This window comes from Pogona vitticeps, chromosome 5, assembly GCF_051106095.1.
Source record: "Pogona vitticeps strain Pit_001003342236 chromosome 5, PviZW2.1, whole genome shotgun sequence".
In the NCBI taxonomy this organism is placed as follows: domain Eukaryota; kingdom Metazoa; phylum Chordata; class Lepidosauria; order Squamata; family Agamidae; genus Pogona; species Pogona vitticeps.
The window spans coordinates 114,285,225-114,298,329 of NC_135787.1; the positions used below are offsets into that span (position 1 = coordinate 114,285,225).

The 13,105-nt window shown below is 40.4% G+C and overlaps 1 protein-coding gene across 36 annotated transcripts in view; it reads left to right on the forward strand.

Annotated features, from left to right (window-relative positions):
* Positions 1 to 13,105, forward strand: part of MAGI2 (membrane associated guanylate kinase, WW and PDZ domain containing 2) — an 889,129-nt gene that overhangs the window by 239,446 nt on the left and 636,578 nt on the right. For all 36 annotated transcript variants that reach the window (XM_073000722.2, XM_073000721.2, XM_020789967.3 and 33 more), the window contains exon 2: positions 3,512 to 3,628. In XM_073000722.2, coding sequence (XP_072856823.2) covers positions 3,512 to 3,628 — 117 coding nt within the window. The remainder of the gene's footprint in view (positions 1 to 3,511; positions 3,629 to 13,105) is intronic.

Here is a 13,105-nt window from a genome sequence, read left to right on the forward strand (position 1 = left end):
ACTGCTGCACAATCTCATGCCCACGTTGCCTGAAGGAAAAAGGATGTGAAAGTTTGAATAGCAAAGGGCAGCCTTAATGTTGACAACACCAATGGCAATAGTCAAGATGGTCTACAGCACTGGTTCTTAACCTTGGGTTACTCAGGAGTTTTGGACTGCAACTCCCAGAAGCCTTCACCACCAACTGTGCTGGCTGGGGTTTCTGGGAGTTGCAGTTCAAAAACATCCGAGTAACAAAGGTTAAGAACCACTGGTCTACAGGATGTCCTTTTGTGCTTAGTACCACTCCCAAAGAGACACCAAACGGGAAAATCCCAGAAGCGGACTCCATTTTTCATCAGTTAACCACTTCTTACGCAAACACAAAGCAATTCTTGGGGCTGTGTTTCAACAAATGTGAATGGTAGTGCACAACACCTGCTTTCCTCATACTCACTTCGTCATTGCCTCAACAGCCGCAACAGAAAATGAGGTATAAGACAAGGCAGCACTGGAACCATGTGATATTCATCCTCTGCTATTTAATAAGGCCAAATTCTGTTACTGTCATTTTAGTCTTAAAAATTATAGTTTATCTGCAAAAGGAGTAAAATTATCCACTGTTATGATAATGTAATGTAGTAATGATTTAGTCATTGGGAAAAGAACTATTTAGAATTCTTTTTTTTTTATTTGTGAGTAGTTTTAAGGTCTTGGACTTTTGACTGTTCCTAACGCTTTAAGAGTATAAAAGAGCAGACAATGGCTAAAATCTTGTGCTTAGTGTAGCAAGTTGCATAGAGTAGAGATGGACATGAACCACTGGTTCAGTGGTTCGGTATGGTCCATTTACCAGCCCAACAGCTGATCTGCAATTTGGTGCCCCTCCTGCTCTCATGATAGGCATATTTCAGTCTCGAGAGACTATGGTAACGTGCTTTGTATGGAGGACTTGGAACTGGCAGGTGCCTAATCAAAGGCAGCACCCATAGGAGCCAGTACACTGTCTCCACGAGGGCACCTGATCCGCTGTTGGGCTAGTAAATGAATCACACCAAACCAATCATTTGTGTCCATCTGTAATCTAGAGTGTGCCTAATGAATTAATGGAATTTATGGAGGAGCTGACTCACCAAGCCCCTACCAATTCAATAGGTCTACTCTATCTGTAATGTACTACACTAAGCAACAAGATTTCAGACATTCAGTTAGAGTTCAAACACAAATGAAACTGACTGGACCATTTATTTAGGTTTTGCTTCCTCATAGTAAAGAAAAGAGAAGCCACGATTTAAAACTTTGTGCCATAGTTACATGTGACATTCTTACTCATCCACTTTCCAGATGGCAAATAATTCAGGTTTGTCATTCTGCACTACATGTTGTTAGGCATCCTTCAGTCTCGAAAGACTATGGTAGCGTGCTCTGTATGGAGGGCTTGGAACAGCGCCTAGTGTGGCTGAGAAGGCCAATTCGAGAGTGACAGTCCCTTCCACACTGAAGACAAATCCAGTCTGTCCCCTGTCCGGCTCCCTGGTTTTGCTGCTTTTGTGACTTCCTCTTTGCCTCGGCCTGCTGGGCAAGGGTCTCTTCAAATTGGGAGAGGCCGTGATGCACCGCCTGCCTCCAGGCTGAACGCTCAGATGTCAGGTTTTCCCATCTGTTGAGATCTATTCCTAAGGCCTTCAGATCTCGCTTGCAGATGTCCTTGTATCGCAGTTGTGGTCTCCCTCTGGGGCGCTTTCCCTGCACTAATTCTCCATAGAGGAGATCCTTTGGAATCCGACCATCAGCCATTCTCACGACGTGCCCGAGCCAACGTAGACGTCGCTGTTTCAGTAATGTGTTCATGCTGAAAATTCCAGCTCGTTCTAGGACTACTCTGTTTGGAACTTTGTCCTGCCAGGTGATGCCAAAAATCCGTCGGAGGCAACGCATATGGAAGGTGTTCAGCTTCCTCTCCTGCCGTGCACAAAGAGTCCATGACTCACTGCAGTACAGGAGTGTGCTTAGAACACAGGCTCTATAAACCTGGATCTTCGTATGTGTCGTCAGCTTCTATTTTTCAGTGTCAGTAAGCATGGACATCACTGCATACTCCGTCTGGGGTGGGGGGAGAGGAGATGCAGGACTTTTTTCCCCCAGCCAATCAGAAAAACAAAGTGAATTGCAATCATTAGGAGAATTCTTCTTTCCTTGCAGTCTCTCTTCAAAGGTTGTTGTTGTTGTTTAGTTGTGTCTGACTCTTCGTGACTCCATGGACCAGAGCACGCCTCTTCAGAGGTAATTCCTCTGAAAACATGTAATTAACCATCAATCAGAGAAACAATCAGAAATTTGGAGGTTAAGAAAAGACATTGTGGTAGTCACAAAAATGGTCTGAATAAATTGATTTGGATCTTTGTGGAGATTACTATCAATGGTCTCATATGTGATACCCATTTTCCCCAAATGACTGTAACTTTTACAAAACTAATTTAAATATGTGTCTTTCACCATGATTTGGAAATGGAAGTGGTTGAGATATTGGTGAGATGAGTGTAGAAATATTTTCTCCCTCATGCTTTGTAAAGGAAACAAATAATAAAATGGAAGGAAAAAAAACAATTGTACGTGTTTAGAGGTATTGCTTGTAGCAAAAAAAAAAAAAAGTTGTACAGAGAAAGGCCATGACTTTACTAGTTCCAGCAAAACTAGCATGAGGAAGGGATACCTTCATCCCAGCTCTCTATGACCACTTCCAAGTCTACCTGCAAGGAAGTGCTGAAATGGCAGCTGAAGGCAGGTCCCCTCTGGGTGCAAGACCAGAATACCTTCTGCCACTTTCATTAAAATTAGGAGGTATCCTTCTAGTGCCACACCCATCTGTTGCCAGGCTCCAGTTCAAGAATCTTGATGAGACTCCTTACGTTGTGTTAGGAGTGCAAGTTCTCCTACCCCACCAACCTTGATCTGTTTCTGTGTGGAAATCCCATCCCAAATAATGACCAACAAAATGGTGACAAAATGAAAAGAAGGAATGAGTACAGTTAGTCATCACAAGTATCAAAACAACACACCCCTGTGGTCTTTCATATCGCCTGCCCATTTCCCAGAACCAGTGAAAGGATGGATGGGTGGCCAAAGTTAAGCAGTCTGGCTACAGGGAACTGGGGAGCTTTCTATTTTGCTCTGCATCCCCAGTCTGCTAGATTTCCTGATCAAGTCCAGCATGTATGTAACATACCACAGAGCCTTCTGAGAGGCCTCTTGCTGCAAAAAAGGAAGATAGTGGCAGCTGCCACTGTCCTCCCACTGTGCTTCAAACACAGAGCCCCATGAATCAGCCTGGGGAACCTTGGCTTGTTATCAGATAACATATCTCATGGTATTTCATAGATGATACATCTCAATTGAGAGGTCTCTAGTTTTAAATATAGTGCACCCAAGACTCTCTCCTGATTAGAAATGAAGCCAATGATTTTTTTGAAAATAAACGGAAGTGTCCCACTTTCTGTATTTTAACCAATTTGTGCATTGTTGACTTTACCAGGAGGCATTGTGGATAAGGATCTTCGTCACTACCTCAATTTAAGGTTCCAGAAAGGTTCAGTGGATCATGAACTCCAACAGATAATCCGTGATAATCTCTACCTCCGAACTGTGCCATGTGAGTCTAAGATCTTTTTACTATCATGTCAGCCTACTGATTGTTACTGATGTAATGGTTAACAGAGGTAGCAATGGAAACATCTGAGAACTACAATCTGTTGATCCACCCTTGTGTTTTGCTTGTTACATGGGGACTATCCAGAAAGTATTATTGGTGGTTTTATGCTGATGTTGAACATTCCCTTTCACTTCCTAGCTGTATTACAGAGATACTGTCTCCTACTAACTGTACCAGTGGCTTTCTTCTGTGTTAAAGAAACAAAAGAATGGCCTAGAATAGGCTGCTGAAGGTTGTTCTTAATAGCTGGAACACCTAAATATTCAGAATTTCATTGGCTGTTTTCAGAGCTGGTGGAAGGTCTACTAAACTTTATAAATGTCAAGAAGAAAAACCTAATAGCTAGAAAACCAAAAATATCTACAAAACAATATTGGGTCAATTGCAGCAAATTCTACTATTTAAGTAATTGCAAGTAATTTCGGTAGATAAGATGCTGATTCTGTTTTGAAAAAGGCTAAAACAAACTTTCACCTGCAAATATTATTTGTGCAGATTATGTTCCGCTATTTGGCACAAGTTAGAGATGAGGGTAATAGAATTAATGACAGTGAGGACAAATTAATTTTGTGGAATTTCATAGTTTAGCAAATAAAAAATGAAGATGAATGGTTTTTAAATCAGTGCAGGAAATAAGTTCTCTATCGGGGTTGTTTTACATTAGACAAAGATAAATGAAAAGCTATGATAAATGTTGTTAATATTGTAATATATGCATGATATACTGTACTTTCGAAAGTTGCAGTATTAGCTTTCAATGAATTTTCTTCAATGAGTTTAACGTTCTTTATATCATGAAAGAAAGGAGCGCCCAACAAGACTCAAGGGTTGCTTTTTCACTTCTTGCTATTGTTTACTTGTCAGCCACCAAACATGAGAGTTGGACATCCTGTTTGGCTATAGGGTCCTGATTCCAGGTTTTGGTTTCGGGGAAGTCATTGCTCCTTCATGGCAAACAGCTTGGACTTTCTCCTCCTTTTAATGATGTTATATTTTGCTCACATGTCTGTTCTAGATGGTGATAATGTATAGTGACTGTTGGCAACTAGGTTTTTCTAGTTGTTGGCTGTAGGGAAGACATAAACCATCATCATATACAGATGGTATGATATACAGAAGTAGACCCTTCCATCCCCTTATGCCATGTACGTATGTACCTTAAGCCCCAGTCCTAACTTACTGTAAGTGTAATCTTACCAATATATAAACCATGTTTTCCAGCACAATTGTTGATGTTTTGTCAACACTGGCCATAGAAAAGAGGAGGCTGCTTGCAACCCCTTTGGCCAATAATGTTGCCCACCCTCTGGTACTGTACTGTGGAGGAACTATGTGGAAAAAGCAGAAAGGAAGGACACTAATCTCTAAGTGAGTTCCCACTGTGGATGACATTTGAATTGAGTTGAAAGGTATTGTAAAAGTAGAATGGACTAAAAAATAAGTAACAAGAAGCTGTTCAAACTCCTAGAATAGACTGGGAATGGTGACTAGGAAATTGTTTACTCTGATAAGGAAGCCTGGCAAAGCCTAGAGCATCCATCATAACAGATTTCAATTACTGTTATAGTGACATGAATGACAATGGCAAGATAGCTAAGTGTGAAGGCATGTTTTTAGAAATGGTATTAAACCGTTTTTTCCTCCACAGTTTATCAGAAGCAGGGACAGAAAAGTGAATCCTCTTGAGAGTTATGAGGCTTTTTTCTAAAATATTTCAAAGTATTTGTGAGGGAAAATGTCACCATAATGCTAGATTTTTAGAATGAATATCTGATTGATGGAGGTTACAGGGTATTATAGCTGGTGAGAAGGTGTGCCAGAAATGAAGTTAAATGAAGGGTTATGGAGGATGGGCAAAGATATGTGTAACCAGATATGTAAAGCAAGGGTTGAGTGCTCAACTTGTTATACAAAAAGGAGCACATGGGTAGGGAAGCCATACCTATTTTCCTCTCACAGTTTACCTCACTTTCACCCAAAGAGTTTAAGCACTGAGCAGACAAGTGGGATATGGTCTAAATCCACAGAATGCAGAGTTGGTGTAGGTGGCTGTCCATCTTCCAGACATGCTCCATTTTATGTAATGAGTAGAAACTCTTCCCATCCCACATCTTATGTGAACATGAGTGGGACAAGTATACGCTTAAGATACCCATGATTGCCCCACAAAACTAGCACAGCCCAATGTCCAAGCAGCTAGAAACTGTACTAGCTGCTACTTCACCAAATTATTTTAGGTCTTACATGAAGAGGCTTGTAGCCTCCTAGGTAATTTGTAAGGTAAACCAAACATGGGGCAGCTGCTTTAAATTCATTCTGGGTTGTTTTTTGTTTGTTTGTTTTTGAATGATTCTATAATCTATAATTGACCAACAGAAACCGGGCCCTGGTGTAATTTATCTGTTTTGAAATTTGATTTGTGTTTATCATTCAGCATTCAAGCGCTACCTGTATCTCAAATATTCCTTTATATCATGTGTGTTCAATATCTACAGAAGAACATTTTACTCTAAGACATAACATTTGCTTTTTTAAAAAAAGATCCTATCACATTCTTTCGAAATTAGACTATCTTGAACATGACATATGTTTCAGGGATGAACCAGAAAGAACATAATTCATGCAATTTAATTTTTTCATTGCTGTTTTGGGATTATTAAACCTAACAGTCATAGGCAGGCTGACCAAGATTGAAACGGCAGACTTTGGGAGAGAGCATTCATCTTTTTCACCTTGTTGATTCATGTTTTAAAAACCCCTTATCACGAAGATACAGTATTATTAACCTGGTAAGGGAAGCTGGTGTTGACACCTCATTTATTTATAAAGCAAATTGCCATTTTCTCCCCAAACAGAATTCACATGAGAGAACGTGACAGTTTAAGCCTAAATTTGTTTCATTCTTTATACTACCCTCTACAGTTTTGGTAATTCACATGAAAGCTACTAGAGAGAACGCAGCAAACATTTTAAAGAAACTTGATGAAAAGCTAATGTTATTCATTCCTTGAAATGCAACACAGAGACACTGAGAGCAAGCAACAAAACATTCTGATGAAATTCCTGCTTCTAGCAAAGCCAAGAAACAGCAGAGAGAATAGCACACAAATAATCTATTAAGCAGGTTGGATAGGAGAGTACAACCCATTCAGTGAGCTAGTTTAAAGATATAAATCCCTAAGTGGTATGGATTCCAGCTTGACAGTGGCAGAACACATCTTTCCGTCATCCTGCCAGAGAGGAACATAATTCTGATTCAGAGCAACCTCTACATGAAATGTACTGGCAGAGAGAAAATTATCTTTCATCTAAGAGCAGAACACCTCCCCAGAAAGGCTTGTTCGTCAGCGAGTGGCTTAATTGGAGCTGTTTGTTTTTGCTTTTCTTTTGGAAGAAACATTATTAATAAGTGTTTGGAAAGGAAGACTTGGATTCATGTTTGATTATCGGATACAAAACACATTTCCCAGTGGCCAAATCATTCTCTTTTAGCCTATTTCTATTCACCTGTCATTGTTTTGAGAATAAATCAGCTCACAACATATAATAGCTCTCCGCATATGCTATCCTGACTTCTTTGAAGAAAATGCACACAAAAATTACTATGGAATAAATACTGTGAACCCTTGTGAAGGTGTTTCTTCAAGCTGTAAGATATAATTGCTTCAGCATGTCAAAAAGGATGGCCTTAATCAAAGCTATGCATTCTGATAATGAAGGTTATGTACATAAGAAAATTTTGAAGTGCATCTGCTCAACATGGTACCTTAGTTCTTTTCTCCATATAAACATACATGAAGAGGAGTACTTCCCCTTCTTTTTAAAATTGCAAACATGTTATTATTTAGTCAGATCTTGCAGTCTCACAGCTTGTGCTCAGTGAAGTCAGACAAGGACATCTTAGGGTCAAAAGAAACAAGAAGTGGCAGTTCCATGATTTGATTACCTACTGTTTTGATTTTTATTTAAACTCCCATCATAGAGACTCTGCCTTGGATCTGGTATAGCATTTTGCACTGTTAGTATAACATTAGCCTCATGGGGTGATTCATATGGACATGAATACTGAGAAAAAGGTTGATGAAGCCCACTGTTGATGTTGCCATAATATTCAAAATATGTGATGTCTCCTTTTTAGATGAAAATGTAAATGTTGAGATGATTTATCACTGTTATCCTAATCTGTCTGCTGGAAATTTTATTCTAATCAATCTACGCACATTCCACTGCTTAAGAAATGTTCCAGGATAATTTCCCTCAAAGCAACTGATACTTCCCATCAGTTGTATCATAAGGGCAAGACTTTGGGGCAAACCTCTAGGGCCCATCTAGTAAACTTAGCAGGAGATTGCCCCAACTTGTGGGGAAAATGTATGCTTTTACAGTGTATATAGCAGACATTGTGCTTGGGCGCGGAGGTCACGTATACAGTGTGGTTGCTTCCAGTAAGGATGATTCATTAACCTGCTTTGGTATCTAGGATAATTACCTGTCTCTGGGTAAATTGTATTAATTTACTTGTGTATTAAGGTGTTATCTGTCTATGTTTACCCTGCTCTGTATTCAGGAATGTTCACCCTGCTTGTGTATTTAGGATTTACGTGCCTCTGTTTACTGGCCCCTCTGTTTACCATACTTGTGTATTCAAGATATTACCTGCCTGTGTTTAGAATGGTCACTGGTTAACTAGTGCAAAGGTAGTAGAGAACAATAACAGGGGGGCGCGGCGACGGATAGGGAGGAATTCCCACTGAACAGCATGTTGCACAGCATGCTGTTTAGTTCATCCGGATCCCCGTCCTGAAAACACACTCGAGTGCCTCGCCTTTTTCTTTCTCCTTGCTAGTCAAGAGGGGGGAAAGGCTTCATCTGCAGATCCCTACAATTAGGTTTCATCTGCAGATCCCTACAACTAAACTTCATCTGCAGATCCCGACACCAACTACATTTTGAAGTAAGATTATAAGTAGAGATGGGGGTATTTATATAGAAATACGAATATCCCTGCGCAGCTGGACTTAACACGTGTCCACTGGCAGCATCAGCCTCACTCATCCATCCAATCACTTCCCCTTCTTCCTGCTCACCTAGACACTCCAAGCAGTGGGAGGGACGAGTCTTCCTGCGCAAATACGAATACCCCCATCTCTAGTTATAAGCCTACGCAGACTTGCTAGAGAGTAAGCCTCATAGAACAAAACGGGACTTCTATTTGATTAAACATATGCAGAGTTATGCTATCAGTGAAGGCTTACTATCAGTGATATTACTTTCTAAAGAAAGAAGCCCAGAGACTCTCAGTGATAGCTAGTGGAGCATAGTAGCCAGTGAAAAGGAAGCCAAATCCACAGTGGGAATAATGCTGGGCTCATTTCCTTCCTCCTCTCCTGCAGTGACACTGCAGAATAGCTCCCTACCATTTAATCAAGTGGCACAATAATCTGAAACTTTGGTTGAATGAGTTTCCACGTTATCATACCTGATTCTCTGCTGGAAGGATAAATATACCCTCTACTATCCTTTAAAGCCACAAGGCAGGGGATAGAGTAGTACCAAACACTGCTGCACACATGCATTTCAAGAGAAGGAAGAAATGATGTCCCGGGAAATCTGGAAGCACTCATCTTGATAATCTCCATCATTACTCTGCAGTTAATGGCTTTTAATTGCCCATTCAAGACTGAACCACTTCTAATACTTTGCATGATGCCAGAGATATCTAACAAAAAGATATTGTTCCTGGGCAAATCCATTTCTGTCTAAAATAGAGCCATAACTGGTGATTTTGGCACACGAGACAAGTGACTTCATTTCCTATCTATTCCACCCTGAAGTGTGGGTTTGAGGAGCCAAGTTTAAAAAAAAAAAGGAAGATGACAACATGGTGCCCCCTCAAGGAAACAGAATGTTTATACTAGTAAAAAAGGAAGAGGAATAGGGCCAGTGTGGGGTTGCTGCTTATGTTCCTAACACTCAGTGGTTAATTCACCTCTAGATTTCAGCACCCTCTAAATGTTGGTACTCTGGGGTAAAGCCTTAATTATGGCCATACTGCCATAAGGACTGCAGCAAACTCAGAAGAAACAGAAGAGCCTGAGGGGAAGCTAGGGTCCCCCAGTCTTCTTTTACCTGGGGCATTGTTTGTGCCCCAACAAAGCCTGACTGGAGGGATCAAACCCTAGCCAATCAGAAGAGGAATTGGCTCAGGGAACCTCAGCCAACCAGTAGAAGACCAGAGAGAATCAATCTTCAGTGTCATCCATCAGGGAAGTCTATAAGAAACTCCCTGGCTTTTCTCCAGTCAGTCTTCATTGAGACTTCATCCACACACCTGCCCACCCTCTTTTTAATGCAATACTGTATGTGTTGTTTGATATACAGTGGTGCCTCGCTTGACAGCGTTAATTCGTTCCAGCAAAATCGCTGAAGAGCGAAAACGTCGTAAAGCGAAATAAAAAAGCCCATTGAAATGCATTGAAAACTGTTCAATGTGTTCCAATGGGCTGAAAACTCACCGTCCAGCGAAGATCCTCCACAGGGGCGGCCATTTTCCATGCCTGTGCAGCGAGGAATCTGTCCCTAAGCACAGTGGGGGGCCATTTTCTTCAGCCGGTGGCCATTTTGAAACCCAACAATCGGCTGTTTTTAGATCGTCGTAAAGCAAAAATCGGTTCCCAAAGCAGAGACCTGATCATTGCAAAGCGGAAAAACCCCTTTCAAACCATCGTTTTGTGATTGCAAAAGTGATCACAAAAACATCATCGTGAAGCGGATTCGTCCTTAAACGGGGTAATCGTAAAGCAGGGCACGACTGTAATTGTGAAGGGCAATAGGATAACATGGAATGGGGCTGGATCACAGAGGTCTGTACATGTTGTAACAACTTCTTTGGTTAGGAAGAGGGATCATTTTGCATATGGGAGGGGATCCTCAGTGAGCAAGACGGATTTTATCTCATCTAAAAAGGCTCTCAAGGGGTGTTGTTGGCTCTCCCCAGTGGCCTTGCACCAGGGGGCATACCCAGCTATGGTTGCCAGATGATTACCCATTTATGGTATGGTAATGGATGTGCATCAGCTGGCGTTCAGTGTGGCCACCCGTTCCTTGTGCTGTGTCAGTACTAATATGCTGTAATCAATTAGAGCTGTGGTTTTTAATCTGTCCATAATTTGTATTAAGTAAATTCGATCAATATTAAGAATAGTATGTTTATTTAATGGTTAGGACGTTCAGTTCAGGAATTCTCTCACCTGGGTCCATAATACTAGATGATGCCATAGTGCCTGCTGTTCAAAAAGTCCCAAGGGCCCCAACCCTATGTGACCTGCCATCTTTGCCCCACAGAAGAGAAGGAAGGAGCAGGGAGGAGACATTGGACCTCGAGGACAGAAGAGACGGGTAGCAAGGTAGTCAAAGTCTGACACAAATCTGATTTGAAGGTATAGGAAAGAGTTTGATGACATTAGTAGATCAGATCCCATAGCCATACAGATGATGGAAATGACTTTACAAATAGCTAAGCAGTAGCAACTTGAAATATATCCCTCTCCATGTTCTCCATTTGATGATATTGGCTCAAAGAAAGATTGCAAAGAATCGCCATATGTCATAGATAACACTTTATGAAATACATTATAAACCAATTCTGCTTCTTCTGATTATTTAAAACTTTTTGGCAACCATTTAGAGATGTATTAATTGCACTCTGACTGATGGTATTCAGACTGTGAAATGAGCATGTTAATTTACCCTTTTTATTATTATTAAACATGTGCACTAATGTGTCATCAGCATTGATACCTAATAATTTTTGATTTCTTATTATGAATAACTAAAAATATTTGAAGGTTATCCTTTGCTTTTTAATTTTACCTCAGAAATTTGCTACATATGAGATGATAACTCAAGTTCATAATTACAGGTTTCTGTTTTTCTTCAGTGGAAATATGTGTATTGACTGAGAAACAGAGAGAGAGAGTAAAAGGGAAAGAAGAGTTTGTGTATGTGTGTGTGTGTGTGTGTGTGTGAAAGAATGAGAGAGAGAGAGATTACTTTTCAGAATATATTTGAACTTGGAGCTACAAAGAATTCCTAATTAAAGGAAATTATCTTACTGTGCACTTAGTACTGGGGAAGTACAGCAAGACATTAATTGTAGATTGAAGTAATAAGCATAACATGAGAGATACTGCAAATCAGTTGCCCTGGTCTGGGAGGATACAGATAAGGTAGACCATAGCAGCACTACTGGAGTTTAACAATACTTTGATTATTTCATCAGGAAAACAGTGGCATGCCAATATGACTGGTGCAATAAATAGCATAATATTATTATATTGTCTTAATTTTATTTGCAAATATTAGATGAGAACTTATTCTCTATCCTATATCCATTTTGGATTTAACAGTTCCACAATTAAACTTTGAAGAAAATCTGTCAATGGATATTGTGATATTTGTTGAGAGGGGAAAATTATGCACACTGGTAAGACACAGTTTGCATTTTATCTTCGTAATCCAAATGACTACTGCACAGTTGCAATTTCCTTGAAAATTTGAACTTCAACAGATTTTTACTCTTGTTAGGACTGACACAAACCCAGAGGTTTTTTTAAAATTATAACTGCACCCTTACTCACCTTGAAAGCCCTATTAGGGTTGCTATAAGTCAGTTCTGATTTCGGGGCATTTAACAACTTTTGTTACAACTCTTCTATTTTTATGACATGGTCTGACTTAGCAAAACAGTTTCCTAAATTTATGATCTCTCTTACTGACTGCAAGAATTAGAAGCTGTTTAAAAATCTGTATAACTCCAGAAGAATTCAGAATTCTAAGGCAGTATTTATCTACCTGAATTCAAAAGGTATGAGAAAAGAAAGGCTGCAGTTGCTTCTTGGGGATAAAGAAAAGAAAATCTATATTTGCTTGTAAGATGTTCCTAATTCTAAGTGTACAAGGACTGTGAGGCTGTAGGAGAAGAGGCTGTGTAAGTTGGGTGGGTGGGTGTCAGGGTGGGTGCCTGTCAGCTGTAAGGCGGGGAGGGGGAGGGGCTGGAGCCGGGAAGAGGGCTCCAGTTCTTTTCTGGGATGAGGGATTCCCCCCCTCATCGCAAGCTCTGAAAAAACGGAGCATTTGCGATGATGGGGGGGGGAGCCATCATCGTAATGCGATTTTTCCCTATAGGAAAAATCGCAATACAATGCAAAAAGCGATGGAAAAATCTTCATCGCTATGTGGATTCTTCGCTAAACGGGGCACCCGTTAAGCGAGGCACCACTGTATTCCTCAAACAGCTAATTTTGAGTCTCCTGGAGACCACTCTTACCTTTTCTGTCTTTTTAAAGAAAATTGGGAATTGTATCTTTAAGTAAAACAATGCTTCTCTAAAACAGGGTAGGTGCATACAGTATCATA